This window comes from Oncorhynchus keta, chromosome 31 (assembly GCF_023373465.1).
Source record: "Oncorhynchus keta strain PuntledgeMale-10-30-2019 chromosome 31, Oket_V2, whole genome shotgun sequence".
NCBI lineage: Eukaryota > Metazoa > Chordata > Actinopteri > Salmoniformes > Salmonidae > Oncorhynchus > Oncorhynchus keta.
In genome coordinates this window covers 16,322,439-16,343,539 of record NC_068451.1, presented here as the reverse complement: position 1 = coordinate 16,343,539, position 21,101 = coordinate 16,322,439, and the positions used below count along the sequence as shown (strand labels likewise).

The 21,101-nt window shown below is 45.2% G+C and overlaps 2 protein-coding genes across 6 annotated transcripts in view; one reads left to right on the top strand and one right to left on the bottom strand.

Annotated features, from left to right (window-relative positions):
• The window catches only part of si:dkeyp-77h1.4 (uncharacterized), a 27,102-nt gene extending 13,687 nt beyond the window's left edge, over positions 1-13,415 (top strand). For both annotated transcript variants that reach the window (XM_052489726.1, XM_052489725.1), the window contains exons 5-11: positions 4-124; positions 417-592; positions 5,784-5,923; positions 6,395-6,542; positions 7,006-7,187; positions 7,286-7,375; positions 7,544-13,415. In XM_052489726.1, coding sequence (XP_052345686.1) covers positions 4-124; positions 417-592; positions 5,784-5,923; positions 6,395-6,542; positions 7,006-7,187; positions 7,286-7,375; positions 7,544-8,437 — 1,751 coding nt within the window. In that variant the 3' untranslated portion in view covers positions 8,438-13,415. The remainder of the gene's footprint in view (positions 1-3; positions 125-416; positions 593-5,783; positions 5,924-6,394; positions 6,543-7,005; positions 7,188-7,285; positions 7,376-7,543) is intronic.
• Positions 13,372-21,101, bottom strand: LOC118364143 (zinc-binding protein A33-like). Of its 4 annotated transcripts, none has more exons than XM_052489729.1 (7): positions 19,563-21,101; positions 19,141-19,217; positions 18,698-18,793; positions 18,098-18,331; positions 16,220-16,242; positions 15,525-15,640; positions 13,372-15,303 (listed from the first exon to the last, which is right to left on the bottom strand). In XM_052489729.1, exons 2-7 carry the CDS (start codon positions 19,204-19,206, stop codon positions 14,735-14,737), a joined length of 1,104 nt encoding a protein of 367 aa, XP_052345689.1. In that variant the 5' UTR covers positions 19,207-19,217; positions 19,563-21,101; the 3' UTR covers positions 13,372-14,734. The 4 variants fall into 4 exon arrangements, with proteins under 4 accessions (XP_052345689.1, XP_052345688.1, XP_052345690.1 ...); XM_052489728.1 differs by having other exon boundaries at positions 19,141-19,247; positions 19,628-21,101; XM_052489730.1 differs by having other exon boundaries at positions 19,628-21,101.

Here is a 21,101-nt window from a genome sequence, read left to right as displayed (position 1 = left end):
TAGACTGTTCCAATGAGCAGAACATTAAGTATGGGGAGAACTACCACATCCAGCTGGTGGGGGTGGAGGCTCCCATCACCCTGGAGTATAGGCCCAGTGCTGTGGAGGCCAACCTGACCTCCAGGTACAGTTGTTTCTCTGTCAAAATGTAAACTTCTCTGCTTTCCACAAAGGAGGATTTACTGTCTCCCATCAACATTGATTATCACGATGTTGTGGTTATTGCAATAATATCACGGAATCGTGATATTGTGATACTATTGTGGCCGTCATGATAGTAGCATGGTTATCGCGATAACATTATCAATATGATAATTATCGTTAATTATCATTACATTGTATCATTCTGTTATTCTGATCAATATCATGACTGTTTTGATAGCAAGTTCTATCATGGTTCTCCATTAACCCTCCAGGCCGCCCCTGGTGCTGATGACCCGAGGAGGGCTCTCCAGAGACGGGTACCAGGGGCGCCTGAGTGTCAACGAGCACCGGGTCACCCTCAACGCCGTGACAGGCGCCGATGAGGGAAGCTACACCGTCAGAGACACGAACCTGAAGATCATGAGGAAGGTCTGCCTAAATGTCAAAGGTTTGTTTTCATCCTCCCTCTACCTTCTGTGGCCAACCTTGACCTTGGTCTTTTTTTCCAACCTGCTGCAAGTTCGCTGTAATGTTAGTCATCAATGGGTTTAAAGATGGAATCCGCAGTAGGGGATCAGCGCCACTGTCCTCACCAGCGCTGTTGTTATTGTATTTGTTTTGTTTGGCGAAGCAGAGGTGAGGAGAGCCGCACAACCTGGTAAAACATTTGCAGTACATATTCTGCCCTTCTATCACACGTGCAATAATGTCAGAGGGGAAAAAACAGTGTTTTTTGCAGTAACTTCTTTTTTATTGTAATATTGCGAACAGACGTGGCAGTTTCACCATTAAGAATTGCAGCTTTAAATGGATGTGATTTTCTGAAGTGAGTTATCTATTTTGCATATTGTGTTCCAAAATGTTTTGTTTGTTAAATGCCCCCTCTCGCTTTTCCCCCCTCTCTCTTCTTCTCTCTATCTCTCTCTCCCCTTCTGTCTCTCCCTCCCTCTGTCTCTCTTCTTCTCTCTATCTCTCTCTCCCCTTCTGTCTCTCTCTCCCTCTGTCTCTCTTCTTCTCTCTATCACTCTCTCCCCTTCTGACTCTCTCTCCCTCTGTCTCTCTTCTTCTCTCTATCTCTCTCCCCTTCTGTCTCTCTCTCTCCTCTGTCTCTCTTCTTCTCTCTCTCTCTCTCTCCCCTTCTGTCTCTCTCTCCCTCCCTCTCTCTTCTTCTCTCTTCTTCTCTCTCTCTCCCCTTCTGTCTCTCTCTCTTCTGTCTCTCTCTCCCTCTGTCTCTCTTCTTCTCTCTATCTCTCTCCCCTTCTGTCTCTCTCTCCCTCTGTCTCTCTTCTTCTCTCTATCTCTCTCTCCCCTTCTGTCTCTCTCTCCCTCTGTCTCTCTTCTTCTCTCTATCTCTCTCTCCCCTTCTGTCTCTCTCTCCCTCTGTCTCTCTTCTTCTCTCTATCACTCTCTCCCCTTCTGTCTCTCTCTCCCTCTGTCTCTCTTCTTCTCTCTATCTCTCTCTCCCCTTCTGTCTCTCTCTCCCTCTGTCTCTCTTCTTCTCTCTATCTCTCTCTCCCCTTCTGTCTCTCCCTCCCTCTGTCTCTCTTCTTCTCTATATCTCTCTCTCCCCTTCTGTCTCTCTCTCCCTCTGTCTCTCTTCTTCTCTCTATCTCTCTCTCCCCTTCTGTCTCTCTCTCCCTCTGTCTCTCTTCTTCTCTCTATCTCTCTCTCCCCTTCTGTCTCTCTCTCCCTCTGTCTCTCTTCTTCTTCTCTCTATCTCTCTCTCCCCTTCTGACTCTCTCTCCCTCTGTCTCTCTTCTTCTCTCTATCTCTCTCTCCCCTTCTGTCTCTCTCTCCCTCTGTCTCTCTTCTTCTCTCTATCTCTCTCTCCCCTTCTGTCTCTCTCTCCCTCTGTCTCTCTTCTTCTCTCTATCTCTCTCTCCCCTTCTGTCTCTCTCTCCCTCTGTCTCTCTTCTTCTCTCTATCTCTCTCTCCCCTTCTGTCTCTCTCTCCCTCTGTCTCTCTTCTTCTCTCTATCTCTCTCTCCCCTTCTGTCTCTCTCTCCCTCTGTCTCTCTTCTTCTCTCTATCTCTCTCTCCCCTTCTGTCTCTCTCTCCCTCTCTCTCTTCTTCTCTCTATCTCTCTCTCCCCTTCTGTCTCTCTCTCCCTCTGTCTCTCTTCTTCTCTCTATCTCTCTCTCCCCTTCTGTCTCTCCCTCCCTCTGTCTCTCTTCTTCTCTCTATCTCTCTCTCCCCTTCTGTCTCTCTCTCCCTCTGTCTCTCTTCTTCTCTCTATCTTTCTCTCCCCTTCTGTCTCTCTCTCCCTCTGTCTATCTTCTTCTCTCTATCTCTCTCTCCCCTTCTGTCTCTCTCTCCCTCTGTCTCTGTCCCTCTGTCTCTGTCTCTGTATCTGTCTCTCTCTCTGTCCCTCTGTCTCTCTCTCTGTCCCTGTCTCTGTCTCTATCTCTCTCTCCCCTTCTGTCTCTCTCTCCCTCTGTCTCTCTTCTTCTCTCTATCACTCTCTCCCCTTCTGTCTCTCCCTCCCTCTGTCTCTCTTCTTCTCTCTATCTCTCTCTCCCTCTGTCTCTCTTCTTCTCTCTATCTCTCTCTCCCCTTCTGTCTCTCTCTCCTCTGTCTCTCTTCTTCTCTCTCTCTCTCTCCCCTTCTGTCTCTCTCTCTTCTTCTCTCTTCTTTCTCTCTCTCTCCCCTTCTGTCTCTCTCTCTTCTGTCTCTCTCTCCCTCTGTCTCTCTTCTTCTCTCTATCTCTCTCTCCCCTTCTGTCTCTCTCTCCCTCTGTCTCTCTTCTTCTCTCTATCTCTCTCTCCCCTTCTGTCTCTCTCTCCCTCTGTCTCTCTTCTTCTCTCTATCTCTCTCTCCCCTTCTGTCTCTCTCTCCCTCTGTCTCTCTTCTTCTCTCTATCTCTCTCTCCCCTTCTGTCTCTCTCTCCCTCTGTCTCTCTTCTTCTCTCTATCTCTCTCTCCCCTTCTGTCTCTCTCTCCCTCTGTCTCTCTTCTTCTCTCTATCTCTCTCTCCCCTTCTGTCTCTCTCTCTCCCTCTGTCTCTCTTCTTCTCTCTATCTCTCTCTCCCCTTCTGTCTCTCTCTCCCTCTGTCTCTCTTCTTCTCTCTATCTCTCTCTCTCCCTTCTGTCTCTCTCTCCCTCTGTCTCTCTTCTTCTCTCTATCTCTCTCTCCCCTTCTGTCTCTCTCTCCCTCTGTCTCTCTTCTTCTCTCTATCTCTCTCTCCCCTTCTGTCTCTCTCTCCCTCTGTCTCTCTTCTTCTCTCTATCTCTCTCTCCCCTTCTGTCTCTCTCTCCCTCTGTCTCTCTTCTTCTCTCTATCTCTCTCTCCCTTCTGTCTCTCTCTCCCTCTGTCTCTCTTCTTCTCTCTATCTCTCTCTCCCCTTCTGTCTCTCTCTCCCTCTGTCTCTCTTCTTCTCTCTATCTCTCTCTCCCCTTCTGTCTCTCTCTCCCTCTGTCTCTCTTCTTCTCTCTATCTCTCTCTCCCCTTCTGTCTCTCTCTCCCTCTGTCTCTCTTCTTCTCTCTATCTCTCTCTCCCCTTCTGTCTCTCTCTCCCTCTGTCTCTCTTCTTCTCTCTATCTCTCTCCCCTTCTGTCTCTCTCTCCCTCTGTCTCTCTTCTTCTCTCTATCTCTCTCTCCCCTTCTGTCTCTCTCTCCCTCTGTCTCTCTTCTTCTCTCTATCTCTCTCTCCCCTTCTGTCTCTCTCTCCCTCTGTCTCTCTTCTTCTCTCTATCTCTCTCTCCCCTTCTGTCTCTCTCTCCCTCTGTCTCTCTTCTTCTCTCTATCTCTCTCTCTCCCTTCTGTCTCTCTCTCCCTCTGTCTCTCTTCTTCTCTCTATCTCTCTCCCTTCTGTCTCTCTCTCCCTCTGTCTCTCTTCTTCTCTCTATCTCTCTCTCCCCTTCTGTCTCTCTCTCCCTCTGTCTCTCTTCTTCTCTCTATCTCTCTCTCCCCTTCTGTCTCTCTCTCCCTCTGTCTCTCTTCTTCTCTCTATCTCTCTCTCCCCTTCTGTCTCTCTCTCCCTCTGTCTCTCTTCTTCTCTCTATCTCTCTCACCCCTTCTTTCTCTCTCTCCCTCTGTCTCTCTTCTTCTCTCTATCTCTCTCTCCCCTTCTGTCTCTCTCTCCCTCTGTCTCTCTTCTTCTCTCTATCTCTCTCTCCCCTTCTGTCTCTCTCTCCCTCTGTCTCTCTTCTTCTCTCTATCACTCTCTCCCCTTCTGTCTCTCCCTCCCTCTGTCTCTCTTCTTCTCTCTATCACTCTCTCCCCTTCTGTCTCTCTCTCCCTCTGTCTCTCTTCTTCTCTCTATCTTTCTCTCCCCTTCTGTCTCTCTCTCCCTCTGTCTCTCTTCTTCTCTCTATCTCTCTCTCCCCTTCTGTCTCTCTCTCCCTCTGTCTCTGTCCCTCTGTCTCTGTCTCTGTATCTGTCTCTCTCTCTGTCCCTCTGTCTCTCTCTCTGTCCCTGTCTCTGTCTCTATCTCTCTCTCCCCTTCTGTCTCTCTCTCCCTCTGTCTCTGTCTCTGTCCCTCTGTCTCTGTCTCTCTCTCTGTCCCTCTGTCTCTCTCTCTGTCCCTGTCTCTGTCTCTCTCTCCCTCTGTCTCTGTCTCTGTATCTGTCTCTGTCTCTGTCCCTCTGTCTCTGTATCTGTCTCTCTCTCTGTCCCTCTGTCTCTCTCTCTGTCCCTGTCTCTGTCTCTCTCTCCCTCTGTCTCTGTCTCTGTCTCTGTCCCTCTGTCTCTCTCTCTGTCCCTGTCTCTGTCTCTCTCTCCCTCTGTCTCTGTCTCTGTATCTGTCTCTGTCTCTGTCTCTGTCCCTCTGTCTCTGTATCTGTCTCTCCCTCTGTCTCTCTCTCTCTGTCCCTGTCTCTGTCTCTCTCTCCCTCTGTCTCTCTCTCCCTCTGTCTCTGTCTCTCTCCCCTCTGTCTCTGTATCTGTCTCTCTCTCTGTCCTCTCTCTCTCTCTGTCTCTGTCTCTCTCTGTCTCTCTCTCTCTGTCCCTGTCTCTGTCTCTCTCTCCCTCTGTCTCTCTCTCCCTCTGTCTCTGTCTCTCCCTCTGTCTCTGTCTCTCTCTCCCTCTGTCTCTGTCTCTGTCTCTCTCTGTCTCTGTCTCTGTCTCTCTCTCCCTCTGTATCTGTCTCTCCCTCTGTCTCTGTCTCTGTCTCTGTCTCTGTCTCTCTCTCCCTCTGTCTCTGTCTGTCTCTGTATCTGTCTCTGTCTCTGTCCCTGTATCTGTCTCTCTCTCTGTCTCTGTCTCTGTCTCTGTCCCTCTGTCTCTGTATCTGTCTCTCTCTATGTCCCTGTCTCTGTCTCTCTCTCTCTCTGTCTCTGTCTCTGTCTCTGTCTCTGTCTCTGTCTCTGTCTCTGTCTCTGTATCTGTCTCTGTCTCTGTCCCTCTGTCTCTCTCTCCCTCTGTCTCTGTCTCTCTCCCTCTGTCTCTGTATCTGTCTCTCTCTCTGTCCCTCTGTCTCTCTCTCTGTCTCTGTCTCTCACTCTGTCTCTGTCCCTGTCTCTGTCTCTCTCTCCCTCTGTCTCTCTCTCCCTCTGTCTCTCTCTCTGTCTCTGTCTCTCTCTCTCCCTCTGTCTCTCTCTCTGTCTCTGTCTCTCTCTCCCTCTGTCTCTGTGTCTGTCTCTCTCTCCCTCTGTCTCTGTCTCTGTCTCTGTCTCTGTCTCTCTCTGTCCCTCTGTCTCCCAGAACACCAGATCTTTGTGAAGCTGCCGTACGCTGGCACCCTGAAGATCAACCTGATTCTGAATGCCTCCATGGTGCGTCTGTTCTACACGCCCGACTACGACTTAAAAACCAGACAGATCCTGGACGGGGGAGAGTTAAAGGTACTGGAACGGCTGATTTAAAATCACTCAAATAATACCCTAATCCTACTCCCTATAGCGCACTGTGGTATGGTAATAATACATTATCACTTATATGTGCTTATGAGAAGGCGGCAGGGTAGCCTAGTGGTTAGAGTGTTGGACTAGTAACTGAAAGGTTGCAAGTTCAAATCCCCGAGCTGACAAGGTACAAATCTGTCGTTCTGCCCCTGAACAGGCAGTTAACCCACTGTTCCTAGGCCGTCATTGAAAATAAGAATTTGTTCTTAACTGACTTGACTAGTTAAATAAAGGTTAAAAAAAAAATGTTAAGTCTTATAATGCATTATACCTGTTGGCTTGAAGTAAAGTGTTACCAAACATTTATATCCAAGTGATTTACTTTTATTTGCCAATAATGAAAGTTGTCTTACAATGTTGAAGTAAAGTGATTGAACTTTTGAACCAACCTTGGCTCTTGGTTGATGTTAGGTGCCAGCAGACCTGGATCTGGTGGGGAGGATCTCTCTGGATCCATCTGTGGTCATCCTGGACCAGGTCAAGGCCAGCGACGTCGGACAGTTCAAGGTCACGGACATACTGGGGTTTCCTGTGTCCAACGTCTACCTGGAAGTGGAGGGTGAGGAGAGGGGGATGAAGGGAGGAGAGGCGAACAGAGGAGAGGAGGAGAGAGGGATGGGAGGATGAAGGAGATGGAGAGGGGGATGGATGGGTGGCCAGCTCAGGGTCATCGACCAACTGGAAACCAATCGGGTGTCTTACGTCTATCAGGCGGTGGAGGGTGAGGAGATGGGAGGGTCAGGGGTTGGAATGTCAATGATGTACTGATACCAAGGAATAATTTATTAACATTATCTCTCCTTTCCTCCCTTCACCTCTTTCTCCTCTCACCTGTCTCCTCCTCACCCCCTCTCCTCTCTGCCGCCTCTATCTCCTCTCCCTTTATCTCTCTCTCTTCTCTGTGTATCTCTCACCTCCTCTGTCTCTCCCCTATCTCCCCTTCACCACACTCCCCCTCTATATTCTCTCCCTCCCCTCTTTCTTCCTTCTGCCTACTCTCCCTCCCCCTCCCCTCTCTCCAGCCTACAAGCTGCCGTCCCTCTACGTGGCAATCATAGCACTGGTGGGCTTCCTGGTCCTCCTGCTGTTGGTGTGTCTGCTGTCCTGCCTGGTCAAGCAGAAGAAGAGGGCAGCCAAGGCCCGAGCCATCGAGAAGATTGCCCAAAATGCAGGCAAGGAGGACGAGGGAGATGCCTTCAGACAGGTACCACACAGACACAGACACAGACACTGGTGATGTCTCAAATGGCACCCTGTTCCCTATATGATGCTCAGCACTTGATATGTATGTGTGGTTTCCAGGTGGTGAAGAACATTACTCAGTTTGAGGAGTCTATAGCCCAGTCCATCGACATCACAGAGAAGTCTCAGAGCACTGAGGTGGACATTAAAGTAAGTATTAGTGAAGCAGTGGTTATTTCTGTCGAGTTGAGGGAATGAATTAGAAGAACGGAAGGGGAATACTGTCAAAATAGCTGTTAATATCTCCTTGCTCTTCCTCACCTTCTCTCCTGTCTTCACCCTGACCTCGACCCTCTGACCTCTGTGTGTTGACTACAGGGTCTCGAGGTGTCATCCAAGGAGGTGGCATGTGGTAACCTGGAGACCAGTGACTCAGGGGTGGAGTTTAACACCACTGGCCTCCCATTGGACACTGACACTGACGTCCCCGACCAGATTCCAGAATCAGAGGCTGAGACTGAGAGTGTTGCCTTCGTCCCAGAAACCAAGCCAAGCCCACCCCCGGTTACCAAACCTAGCCCGGTTACCAAAATCAACAAAATCCCTGAACCAGCTCCTGAACCAAAGTTGACCATAACCAAACCTGTTGAGACCAAACTCAGCCCAATACCAAGCCCGGTCTCCAAGCAGGCTCCAAGCCCCATTGCCAAAACACCTGAACCAGCCAAAACTCCTGAACCGAAAATACCTGAATTGAAAACACCTGAACCAACCAAAACTCCTGATTTGAAAACTCCTGATCCGAAAACACCTGAATTGAAAACACCTGAACCAGCCAAAACACCTATTGCTGTGTCTCCAAGCCCGGTGTCCCCTAAGCCAACACCACCCCTGACCCCTGTCTCCAAACCAACTGCACCCCAACCATCAACCCCCGAACCCGCCAAGCTGGTGACACCAGCCCCCGAACTCCCCAAGCCGGTGACACCAACCCCGGAATCCCAAAAGCCTGTGACACCAATCCAGACTCCGATCCCAACCCCAATGCTGAGCCCTGAACCTGCTCCGACCACCAATGGCACACCCGAACCACCAGCACCTGAATCCAAACCTAACACTGCTCTGGCCCCAGTGGGTCTGATCGAAAGTCCTGTCGCCAAGGCAACCCCACCTAAAACCCCTGAGGTGGAGGTGACCGCCCCAAGTGGTCCAGCCCTTGAGGCCAAAATGGACGCCCCAGCTGAGGAAAACAACGCCACCACCGCAACCTGAGAACAGTCCCTGCACTCCTCCAAGGGAAACCCCACAGATCCATTATCCTATTCTCCTCCACCACTGTAGACAGACAATCGAACACCCCCCTTACCAAATAAGGAAGAAATCACTGCTACTATCGAGGCTGGGACTTAGATTTAACACTTCTAATGCTCAAACATGCTGTAGGTTGTTATGATAGCTAACTCACCTGTACCTAACACTAACATTATCTTTGAGATACTTTTTTCAATTCACAGATACTATTCACAAGATAGGAAATATAAGCAAGCGAGTCCATTTTGTCAGACGTTTTAGCTGTTGTTGTTTCTTATTGAACTTTCTATGCTGCATACTCTTTTTTAGTGTGTAAAATAGAGCATGACTGCCGGTCTGCCAACAAAATCAGTTGCAGAGTTTACAAGTAAAATGTTAAACCGAGCTACTTTAGATGTGTTTTATTTTGAGGTGTGCAGAATGGTTCCACACCCTTTTACAAAGATATAGGAACATTAGAATGGCAAGTGAACATGACTCAATCTAGTTCAACTACATCTATGACCACCTACTCCATTTGTGGAATGATAAAACCTTTGATGACGCCTGCTCTAATCTCAGCATGTGAAAAAACAGACCAAAACGAAAGCACGAACAGCTCGTAAATTTGCAACTGACATTTTTTAAATCTCATATGATGAAACCAATGACATGATTTATCCCCCCCAAGGACTTATAAAAGTGACTATGACATAACGTTCTCGTCAAACTGGATGAATTAGAATCAACGTTCTATCAAACTGGACTGGATTCCTTCTCCTTGTGACATTCTCTATACGTTTTCCTGAAACCTGGGATTCCGAGAATCTGGAATTTTCCTGCTGGTCCTCTGCCGTCCTATAGAAACATCTAGAAAGCTTGAATGATGAAACATCCTGATACAAAGGAGCATGGCATTATCCCAGCAACACTAATACCTGAATGCTGAACTCTAACATCAATACCTTCTGCTAAACTAAGTCTAACTTTTGTTTAAAATGGATGTCTCATGTGATTGTGCTCCCAACTACTTGAGAGGCTGTATTGGTTATAAAGTGTTGGCCAACTCTGACTGTCCCAGTGGATCTCTAGAATCAGATTAATCGAAGAGAAAGAGCTTGTTTTGATCCTTGACCTCACCCCAGGACCTGAAGACCCCAAGGACACACCTCAGCACTTTAAGCAATCCCCAGTGAATCTTGGGAAATGTAGTGCTGATTGTTATTCTGCTGACTACAACTATGAGAGTGGGAGAGGGAGAGGAGGAAGGGTCTGGTGAGTGATGTCATTGGCTTAGTCCTAACATTTAAAAAAGGAATCCTCCCTCTATGTTCACTTCTGTCCTTCCTTCTGTCCTTCCTTCCTTCTGTACTCCCTCTTTTCCTTCCTCTCTTGCTTGCAGCAGGTGGTGAAGTACAGTATTACGGCATGGTTTCACCTGGCCGATAGATGTAGTTTTACTCTAGGTCCTGCCCTCTTGACTTCTCATTTATAGATGGGTCAGCCTTTATACCCCATGATGACTTACAAAAGTACAGTATGAAAGTATAGTCTTCCCTGAGATAATAGAACAGACCCATGTCAGACTATTCCTTGCCTACACACATCTACATGCATTACAGTCGTCTATGAACTACATACTGGAAGCCTTGAGCCAACTGTAGATGTGTTCCATGGCTCTGATGCCTGGTATGGTGATCTCACAGTACAGTAGACATGTAGTTCTGGTTATTTGCTCCAGCCTAAAACAGACACTTCACAAATTAACCCACTAGCATCCATCCACAGCACTGGATATGATGTCAAGGCATGGGTTGATGTGTTCTAATAGCCTACCCTATTGCCATTGGTCTCTCTGACTGCCCTAAAAAGGCCCTGCGAGAACTTCACTAACTATTAACTCACTGTACCACCATCTCCAGGACTGTGCCATGACGCCATCTGTCTTTAGTTGCTTGAAGCTATGTTGCTCTAGCCTAGATTTACAGTGCAATAAGACTTCGCTGGTGGTTAAAACTCCTGTAGCCGCTATGTGTTACAAGAGGAGGTGTGCAGATACATTTTGCTTAACAAAAGACATCTCTACCTCAGTGTTTTAACTGACCGTCGTGACAGACACCATGAATGGTACATTGAGTTCAGTGGACTACATCTAAAAGCATTTAGGATATTTAAGAGAAGCACAAATAGGAGCCGTTTTAAGTTAACCAACACATCAATCAGTTGTTGGAACACATAGAAAGTACATTCAACTTCAAACGATGGCCTTTCTCTTTCTAAACACTTCCATAATTCTAAGACATTTTTTAATGCTAAAATGAATATGAGAATAAAATGAAAGTTAAAAGCCATATGGTAAAATAGTGATATAGATGTTATGATTAGTACAGTATATAAATCATGATGAATACAGTATGAATACTTTAGTGTTTGAGGTGCCTAAATTCTTTGCTATATTGTCAATCAACTGATGTAAGTGATAAAAGGTCAATGATTATGTAAAATTATACCACTGAAGAGATTTGGCCCTACTCTCAATCACGATCTCAATCTCGATCTCAATCTCGATCTCGATTGCATTGCTCGTCAAGCTCTGTTGTGTGGAGACATAACACCCATTTAGGCAATACTAAAAGCAGTGTTTAGCTGTTTCTGCACACACACACACACACACAAACAAACACAAACACACACACACACACAAACACTCCCTTCTGACGCTGCTGACGAGGTTCAGCATTGTAAATATTGCATGTGTAAGGTTTTAAAAGTCTCCTCTCAAAGGTTGAATGTGTTTAGTGTATAGAATGGCCGTTGTATTATTCTTGATGATATAAAAAAGCTAATCTAATTTCTCACCTGTGCAAAGCCTACATGCTGATTATTGAATATACTGTACACACACACACTAATCTTCACTAACTTATAAAATACTAACTTGAACAACGGAAAATGGTAAACACAACTAAATAAGTGGATATTTTTCCGCATCACAGATCTTCGAATAGATCTTTAAGATATTTTGATTGGATTAACTTTTATTAGTACTATTTCAACCCTATGATGATAACACTCACAGTATAACACCCTTACATAACTTATATATATATATATATTAAAAAATACAGAATGATCTATGTCACTTTAAAGATAAAGACGTTTATTGCAGCATGTCCACATGATCTCCTCAAAGACAGTATTATTATTATTCATATTTTTCTGCTTTTATAAAAGCTGTCTGTGTGTGTGTGTGTGTGTGTGTGTGTGTGTGTGTGTGTGTGTGTGTGTGTGTGTGTGTGTGTGTGTGTGTGTGTGTGTGTGTGTGTGTGTGTGTGTGTGTGTGGAGGATTGATCAGTCATACTGTTATCTTCATCCTAACGTGTGTGTGTGTGTGTGTGTGTGTGTGTGTGTGTGTGTGTGTGTGTGTGTGTGTGTGTGTGTGTGTGTGTGTGTGTGTGTGTGTGTGTGTGTGTGTGTGTGTGTGTGTGTGGTGTGTGGAGGATTGATCAGTCATAGTGCTATCTTCATCCTAACGTGTGTGTGTGTGTGTGTGTGTGTGTGTGTGTGTGTGTGTGTGTGTGTGTGTGTGTGTGTGTGTGTGTGTGTGTGTGTGTGTGTGTGTGTGTGTGTGTGTGTGTGTGTGTGTGTGTGTGATCGTACCTGAGTGAGTGTGTTGTGCGCGTGTGATCGTACCTGAGTGAGTGTGTTGTGCGTGTGTGATCGTACCTGAGTGAGTGTGTTGTGCGTGCTCGTGTTTTGTGCGTGTGACACATCATTTTGTATCTGTGTCTAGGTATAAGCCTCTGGCCTATGTGTGTGCAATGAGAAAAGAAAATCACAATTTGAGCTGTATGTCGACGACACATCCATGCTTAGAAATGATTGTCCTCAATGATCTGCTTATCATCTAACATTTGTTTATAAAACTCTCTGTGTTTGTCCAGACTCAGTATGTGGTTAACATCACACAAACCTGCACCTCTGAGGTGCTCTACACAGAATGACTCTCATCTTTGATTTAGTGCCTCAAATATGAAATCAAATATTCAATGGCTAGTCAGCCTATATTCTATAAATACACTCCAAGAGGCACCGTTTGGTTTATATGATGTAGGTCTCAGACTAAACAGAGGTAAAGTACTATGTGCAGACCTGACTACCTTATAGGTCTACTGTACTGTATATAGAGACACAACACAGTCAGGAGATACAGAATAGTGTAGTCAGGACAGGAAGTGTTTCATATAATGCACTTCGACACTCAGTCATGATTGGAAGAGTGATAAATGACCTAGTTGCTTGGTATTTGGTTATCAGGGTTTATTTGAATGTGCATTAGCATGAGATGAATAACATATTGAAGTGTATTGTGTACCTTGGTGAGACAGTAACTGTTGTACAACTTGGGAATTCAGTGGCACTGTTTGTATGTAAACAGCAGGTTGAATTCAAAATGGATGCCAAAGCCTCAAACAGTATTTGAGATCTAGCCCTCCTGAAGTGGAACTGAGATGTGCATGTGGATGAATTTGACATGTTTTATACCACTACTGTATTATAGCGCTTCGCAAAAGAGGGGGTAATGTAACAAACCCACCTCCTAGTGAGTCAACTCTATTTGGAATGGTTGGTTAGTGTCTGGGTCCTGGGACCAGAAGGTTGTGGGTTCAATCCCCCCCCTGGCTGGGACAGACCCCCCCCCTCCCTCAAATTCACTCCAGTGTTCTCATTGGCATTCCTTGCACTATGTGAGTGATCTCTCTCTGCCCTGATTCTGATTCTGTCTGTTTACTCCTTCTGCTGTGATGGAGTGTGTAGCGCTCTGTAGTCTGTTGATCTCCCTCCTCCCTTTTTTCACAACACGACACACAGGCGTTTTGTAAAGGAAAGGTGTTATTTTCTTTATTTCATGTCTAAAAAAAATATACGAAGAATAAACAAAAGATTATGAGAAAAATATCTAGTGTCCTTTCCTTGTCATTGATTCTGTACTTTTCCAAAGCTTTGAATTTGTCCTAATGTTATTCGGGTAGGTAGGTAGGTAGGCCATAACGTGTGTGCACTTAGATTTTACGATCTCATTTCGTGGAGCACTTTTCTCCTAGCTGTCTATCTCGCACACCGTGCATATTGTAAGATATCATACTAATGGCCACGCTCACTGAGGAAGCCTTGGTCTCTGTAAATGTAATGGTGTACAGGCCAAGATGGCCCCTCCCTTCAGGGATAGTCCAGAGACCGTTACTGGTCCCGTTGGAGTCTCCCCCTGTGGACGTCCTCCCTGGCCACACCCACCCGCCACACTGTCTTGCTGCCCACCTCCACGTCAGTCATCTCACTCAATGTCACACATAGTTGTTCTCCCACAGTGTCACACTCTCCAGTGTCACCCTGTGTCCCCCCCCCCCTCCTCCCACTCCCCTCCTCTACATTGCTCCCATACCCATGCCACAATAGATACGTCCCAAATGGCACCTTATTCCCTACATAGTGCACTACTTTTTACTAGGGCCCATGGGCCCTGGTCAGAAGTAGTGCACTATATAGGGAATAGGGTGACATTTGGACTGCAGACAGTGTCACAGCTGTGGATGCATGACCACAGTATTTATAGATGTATTTATAGATGGGCCAAAGGTAACATCATTGTTAAGTCCTGAAGCCCCTGGGTATCTAACCCATTAGGATACTGACACTTGTTTTAGATACGTTAGTCTTGTTTTTCTACATTCATAACCTATTATGTGACAATATGACAAACATTATGAGCACAGACCAAGGTTTGTGTTTATTTGTTTATCTATTTATTTGTGTGTTTAATGCCAATAAAATGTCAATATTCAAACCACAAAGAAAACACCTGAACGCAATGGCATAAACATGAATTGATAGTGCTATACCATAGAACTGTGTAGGTAGGTACATGTCAGTGGAGGCTTGTGGGAGGACAGGGTCATTGTATTGGGTGGAATGGAATAAATTTAACAGTATCAAACACATCAAACATATGGAAACCTCGTTGACTCCTTTCCATTGATTCCATTCCATTGCAATTAGCCCGTCCTCCTATAGCTCCTTACACCAGCCTCCCCTGGTAAATGCATATCATAAACTCATTGGATTTTTAACAGATACAATTTACATCATGCTTCCAGCCAGCTATGAAATTATACCTGAAACACACACTGTATAAAACAAACCATTTCCAAATTCTATCTATCACTCCACCACATCCCCAAATGACATATACTCCAGTACAACCTTGGTTCGCTGTACTCTCATATAGAGGGGCTGAAGAGCTTTAGGGGACCCAGGTTCCTCCCATCGTCCGTGTCACATGGGTTATAGAAGGGGATCAGCGGAACGAACACCGTTTCCATGGAGAATGTGTACAGCGGCGTCATGGTAACAGCGTTATAGAACGCTACTTCCTCCTTCTCACAGTCTAAGAACACTCCGATCCGGACGGGCCTGATGGACACCGGGACCTTGGTGGGTTTGGGGTCTGTACAGGCCAAGATGGCCCCTCCCTTCAGGGATAGGGTCCAGAGACCGTTACTGGTCCCGCTGGAGTCCATCTCCCCCCGGTGGACGTCCTCCCTGGCCACACCCAGCCGCCACGCTGTCTTGCGGCCCACCTCCACCTCCCAGTAATGGCGTCCGGTGATGAAGCCTTCTCGGCCCATGACACTGTAGTAGTAGTGGAAGCAGCGGGGGTTGGGAGGCTGCTCCTCCTCCGAGGCCTTGGGGATAACTTTGTCCTCCTCGAACCACACAGAAGTGCAGCTGGGGGAGAGTGTGAGGAGGGGGTGGGCTGTCTCTGGGTCAAAGGTCACTTCAGTGATATCTGGGGGGGACTCAGGTGAGTTGCATTGTTGTAATCTAGAATTGTCTAATGGTATATGTGTAAGTGGATCCCTTTAAGTAGGAATGTAAAAAACAGATATACCAGTACATTAGCACTATGTCACTAGCAGACGTAATCTCTTTCATTCAGAATTATACACATTTTAAAACAAACAATACTATAACAATACTAATGTCACAGAAGGATATGATGTTCATTACTTGGGTACAGGCAGCTCTTCATGTGTTTCCATATCCTGTACTGGATGGGCCCCACAAAGTGTGCTGATCGCACCTCCACATCCACCTGCGGAGGGGGTATGAAAGCCACCTGGGATCTGCAGGGAGAGGGGGATGAGAGCGGGAGAGGTGCAGGGGAGGAGGAGTGCAAAGATGGATGAGAAAAGGATAAAAAATCATGTGAAAGGAAATGATTGGGAAATGAGTGAGAAAGAGAGAAGGTAGAGAGAGTGGAGAACAAAAGTGGGATTCCAAAGAGAGAACGATAGGATAGAGCGAGTGGAGAGAAGAAAAAGGGGGTTGCCAAAGAGAAGAGAGAGAGAGAGAGAGAGAGAGAGAGAGAGAGAGAGAGAGAGCGAGAGAAAGAAAGAAAGAAAGAAAGAAAGAAAGAAAGAAAGAAAGAAAGAAAGAAAGAAAGAAAGAAAGAAAGAAAGAAAGAAAGAAAGAAAGAGGGAGGGAGGGAGGGAGGGAGGGAGGGAGGGGAGGGAGGGAGGGAGGGAGGGAGGGAGGGAGGGAGGGAGGGAGGGAGGGAGGGAGGGAGGGAGGGAGCGGGATGCCAAACATGTAAGATGCCAAACATGTAAGAGATTGTGGCCGAGCAGGAGAAGAGAGTGATTTGTGACACGAGACATAGATGGAGTCATAATCAGTTAAATAAATGAAATATAAACACTTGCCTTTTCAAGAGGTCTTGAATCTCCTTCAGAGAGAAAAAGGGAGTGGTCATTACAGTAGTGAAAGACATAAAGCACTCAAAACAACATTACACATAACATTGGATTTTTTCCACTGACAATGGTGCCCAATAAAAATGAATATTCCATTTGTTTTCCATCAGAAAACAAATCACAATAGTGCCCTCGTGTACTCAATAGACAGTTGATATTCTCTCTCAGTCATTGTTTGGTGCCGAACCTCAGCTAGTCCTCCAGGACTGCACTGTGTGTTGCTTTCTGTCCACCAACCTTTTAATGGGAAATTGATTTAGACCTGCGACAGCAGGCAAGTAGACTCTTTAGCCAATGATTGATCAAATTAGTGCCAGAAGAGAAGGCAATAAGCTGACACGGTGGTCCTTGAGGACTGCAATGTCAGCGTAGGCTAGCTGTTGTGGAAGCTGAAAGCAGCATCCAGTAGATTCTGTGGAGGTACTCCAAGCTTCTCATTCCCCTGACCCTCCCCAAATCACTCCCTCCCTCCTGCCATTCATCACATTTTCTGTAACACTTTGCTCCCCGACCTTTCATCAAAAGACCTGGATGACGGTGTTGTAATAATGACATAAGAGATGTCATAAACAGTTATGACAGTTTGTTTCATCTTATGATCATTAACGGTGTTAACTCTCCTCATGGAGAGCTACTGCAGTGTGCAGGCTTTAGTTCCAGCCCTGCACTAGATTTACATGAACATTTTAGTAATTTAGCAGACACTGTTATCCAGAGCGACTTATAGTTAGTGCATTTATCGAAAGATAGCTAGGTGGGACAACTACATATCACAGTCATAGTAAGTACATTTGTCCTCATTAAAGTGGCTATCAGCAGTCAGAGCTAGTAAGAGGGAAAGTCAAGTGTTCCCAAAATGCTATTATTTGGGGGTGAAGGAGGTGTGAGGAGGGGTTGTAAGGGGGATGGTGTGGGAATAAACCTTTGGTGAAACCTAAAAATAATACAAATACAAACTAATATACAAAACATTAAGAACATCTGCTATTTCCATGACCAGGTGAATCCAGGTGAAAGCTATGATCCCTTATTGATGTCATATGTTAAATCCACTTCAGTTAGTGTAGATGAAGGGGAGAAGACAGGTTAAAGAAGGATTTTGAAGCCTTGAGACAATTGAGACATGGACATGGTGTTCTTAATGTTTTGTACACTCAGTGTTTATACAGTATAACACATTTTTTCATGTTGTACCAAGTAGATTTTTCACTCTGGAATGACCTATCCAAATTTCTTCAATTGGGTTATAAGCTAATGAAATGTCCTGTTAATCAAGATATTAAATTGGTTCCATAACATGAAACTCCAAACACTTTCTTTACATAATATTTCAACATTAACTGGTTATGATATTGTAACCAAATGGTAACCATCTCATCAATAGACACCTTTCCATGCACTTTAGTATCACAGTTCTTAAGCAGATATCATTTAAGTTTCAGTGCTGGCAGAAAATATATAATCATTAAAAAAACAGAACACATTACCTGGAATGAAATTCACTCTCACGGGTGGCCAACAATAACCAACAGAATGCCATGCCCCCAATAGGCCATGCCTCCAACAATTATGTTAGGCTGCCACTGCTACATTGCTCCCACCACTATGCAACATTGATGCACATGAGGTGTTGAAAGCAATTTAGAAGCTTTCATTCAATTTTTTAAAAATCACATTGATCTGTCAAATTCGTTATTTCATTTCAGGCAAATTGAATAGAACATGTTGAAAGAACCAAACGCTTAATTTTGGATCATACCATTTAGAAAAATCACAGTGTAGAGGTGCAGTGCTAGAACAATAGCCTGAACACCCTAACTCACTCACTTTGAGCAGTCTGGGACTGTCTTCCTCGGCCAGTTTGTTGTTTAGCGTGGCAATGCCTCTCTCCAGATCTCTTCCCTGCATGGCAATCTTCTTCTCCCTCTCCCTAAGCAGCTTCACCCTCTTCTCTTTCTCCTTCTTCAGTCGCTCCATGTCCATGGTCTCCTCTTCGTCCAGGAAGCGATGGAGGTTCTGGAACTCAGCTCGGACCTCCCGTTCCAGATTATCAAAACATCTCTGAGAGATAGACAGAGAGACAGACTTTACTGTTTTGTGTAGTAGGTTTTACTATATTTTGTTACTACATAGTGGGTAGTAGAAGGTTACTATCCTGGTTGGGAGAGACAGATTTTTCAGCTTTAGCCAACACGCATCAATTACAGTATGTTCATTTTAATGCTAAATATGTAAATACTACAAAATACTTATCATAATGTTGCTAGATAACATTTCTCACCACTATCAGTCGAATTGCTTGTAATATTACTGACGCACTAATACATTCACAGATGATCATATTCAGGACTGAATGAAATAGTCAAAGGAAAAAGCCATGAAAAGTAAATGACAGTGGAAATGATGCATTGGCAGCCAGGACCGTACCTCTACACCAACAGACCATATGTACGTCTCTCTCTCTGCCTCCCAGCACTCGTCTACCTCATGCTTTATTCTTTTAATAGCCTGGATCAGCTTCTCCTATAACACGCACACAGACAAACATGTGGGGAGAGGAGAGAACAGAAAAACAGACAGAGAAACAATGTCAAATAGTGACAGAATAGTGACTTAAGTTATTTAACAAAAGAGTAAGTTCAGCATGCATGTATATATATAATAGTTTTTCCTATGAGTTTAGAAGTCATTTATTTATTGAACAAGATATTGTTGTGCCATTGAAAATTTACTCGATATAGCCTATTAGATTTTATGGGAGAGCCTTTTCCCAAACATAATCTCTTTCATAATGAATTTAACTTTCTATTGGCTGACTTCCCTTTAACATAAATAAACCCAAGGGTGAAATGATAAACTGTGCAGCTTACCTTATGGTCAGGGAGAAGGCTTTTATTGCAGTTGTTGTTGGGATCTTTTATGTGATTTTTGTACATTCCAATTTCTCCTAACAAGACCAGAAAGCACACAAGGGACTCTTGGTGTAATAAAAGAGAGGGAGAGAGTAAAGATGAAAGAGGGAGGGACAGTGACAGAGAATTGAAGGACATGGAAAGAGAAAATTATAAATTAGAGAGAGATAGACAGAGAGATAGAGAAATACAGAGAGAGAGAGACAGAGAGAGACACACAGAGAGAGACAGATAGACAGAGAGAGACACAGATCGACAGAGACACAGAGAGAGACAGATAGACAGAGAGCAGATATGGAGAGAGAAACCAATAGGAAGAGATACCCTCTCTGAGGTCATCAAAACAATTAGCATGAAGAGAGAATGAGTGTCATACATACATCCAACCAGTCAGATGGAGATTTATCTAGAAACAATTAAACAGACAAGGGTCACCATCAAATACCATCCGACAGCAGCCTTCTCCCTCTCTCTCCAAACTCAGCTTGGCTGAAGACTAGGGTCCATTAACACTGAGGAGAAACAGAGGGAGGGAGGGAGGCAGGGAGGGAGGGAGGGAAGGAGCCGCAGCTGCTGGCCAGGATGGACCGGCAGGCAGGCATGCAGCAGCGATTTATGGCATTGCACGGTGGAGAAGATTCTATTTCTGTCTGCTGTTCTGGAAACAAAAGAGGGAATCGGTCAGGGGATAGAATCAGGCAGTGGGTCGGGGATGTAGGGGGATATCTGTTTTTCATAGGGAGGGGTTTGCCTGGAAGGGATAGGAGAGAGAGGCTGTGTATTTATTTTGGTAGGCCTATGTTGGTTTTGTACTAACGTAACTAGGGCGTATGGAGAGGGCAGTATGACAACTGTAAACAATAAAATGTTGGTGTTAAAACTGAACATAAATATTGGTAGATGTAGGGCAAACTGAGGTCAGTTTCCATCTGTTCTTCCTTCTCTTCCAGACATAAAGATTATGACTATTTCGCAACAAAGCATCCTTCACTCATGCTGCCAAACATACCCTCGTATAACTGACTATCCAACCGATCCTTTACTTCAGCAATGTCATTTATAAAATAGCCTCCACCACTCCACTCAGCAAATTGGATGCAGTCTATCACAGTGCCATCTGTTTTGTCACCAAAGCCCTACCCACCACTGCGACCTGTATGCTCTCATTGGCTGGCCCTCGCTTCATATTCCTCGCCAAACCCACTGGCTCCAGGTCATCTAGAAGTCTTTGCTAGGTAAAGCACCGCCTTATCTCAGCTCACTGGTCACCATAGCAGCACCCACCCGCGCGCTCCAGCAGGTTTATTTCACTGGTCACCCCCAAAGCCTATTCCTCATTTGGCCGCCTTTCCTTCCAGTTCTCTGCTGCCAATGACTGGAACGAATAGCAAAAATCACTGAAGCTGGAGACTCATATCTCCCTCACTAACTTTAAGCATCAGCTGTCAGAGCAGCTCACTGATCACTGCATCTGTACATAGCCCATCTGTAAATATCCCATCCAACTACCTCATCCCATATTGTTATTTATTTATTTGCTCCTTTGCACCCCAGTATCTCTACTTGCACATTCATCTTCTGCACATCTATCACTCCAGGGTTTAATTGATAAATTGTAATTACTTCACCACTACGGCCTATTTATTGCCTTACCTCCCTAATCTTACTTCAATTGCACACACTGTATGTAGATTTTTCTATTGTGTTATTGACTGCATGTTTGTTTATTCTATGTGTAACTCTGTGTTGTTGTTTGTGTCACACTGCTTTGCTTTATCTTGGCCAGGTCTCAGTTGTAAATGAGAACTTGTTCTCAACTGACCTACCTGGTTAAATAAAGGTGAAATTAAACATTTAAAAAAAGAGTGGGGGAGCACTGGTATAAAAGCAAGCAGTCAGCATTTTCTCTCGCAATATTC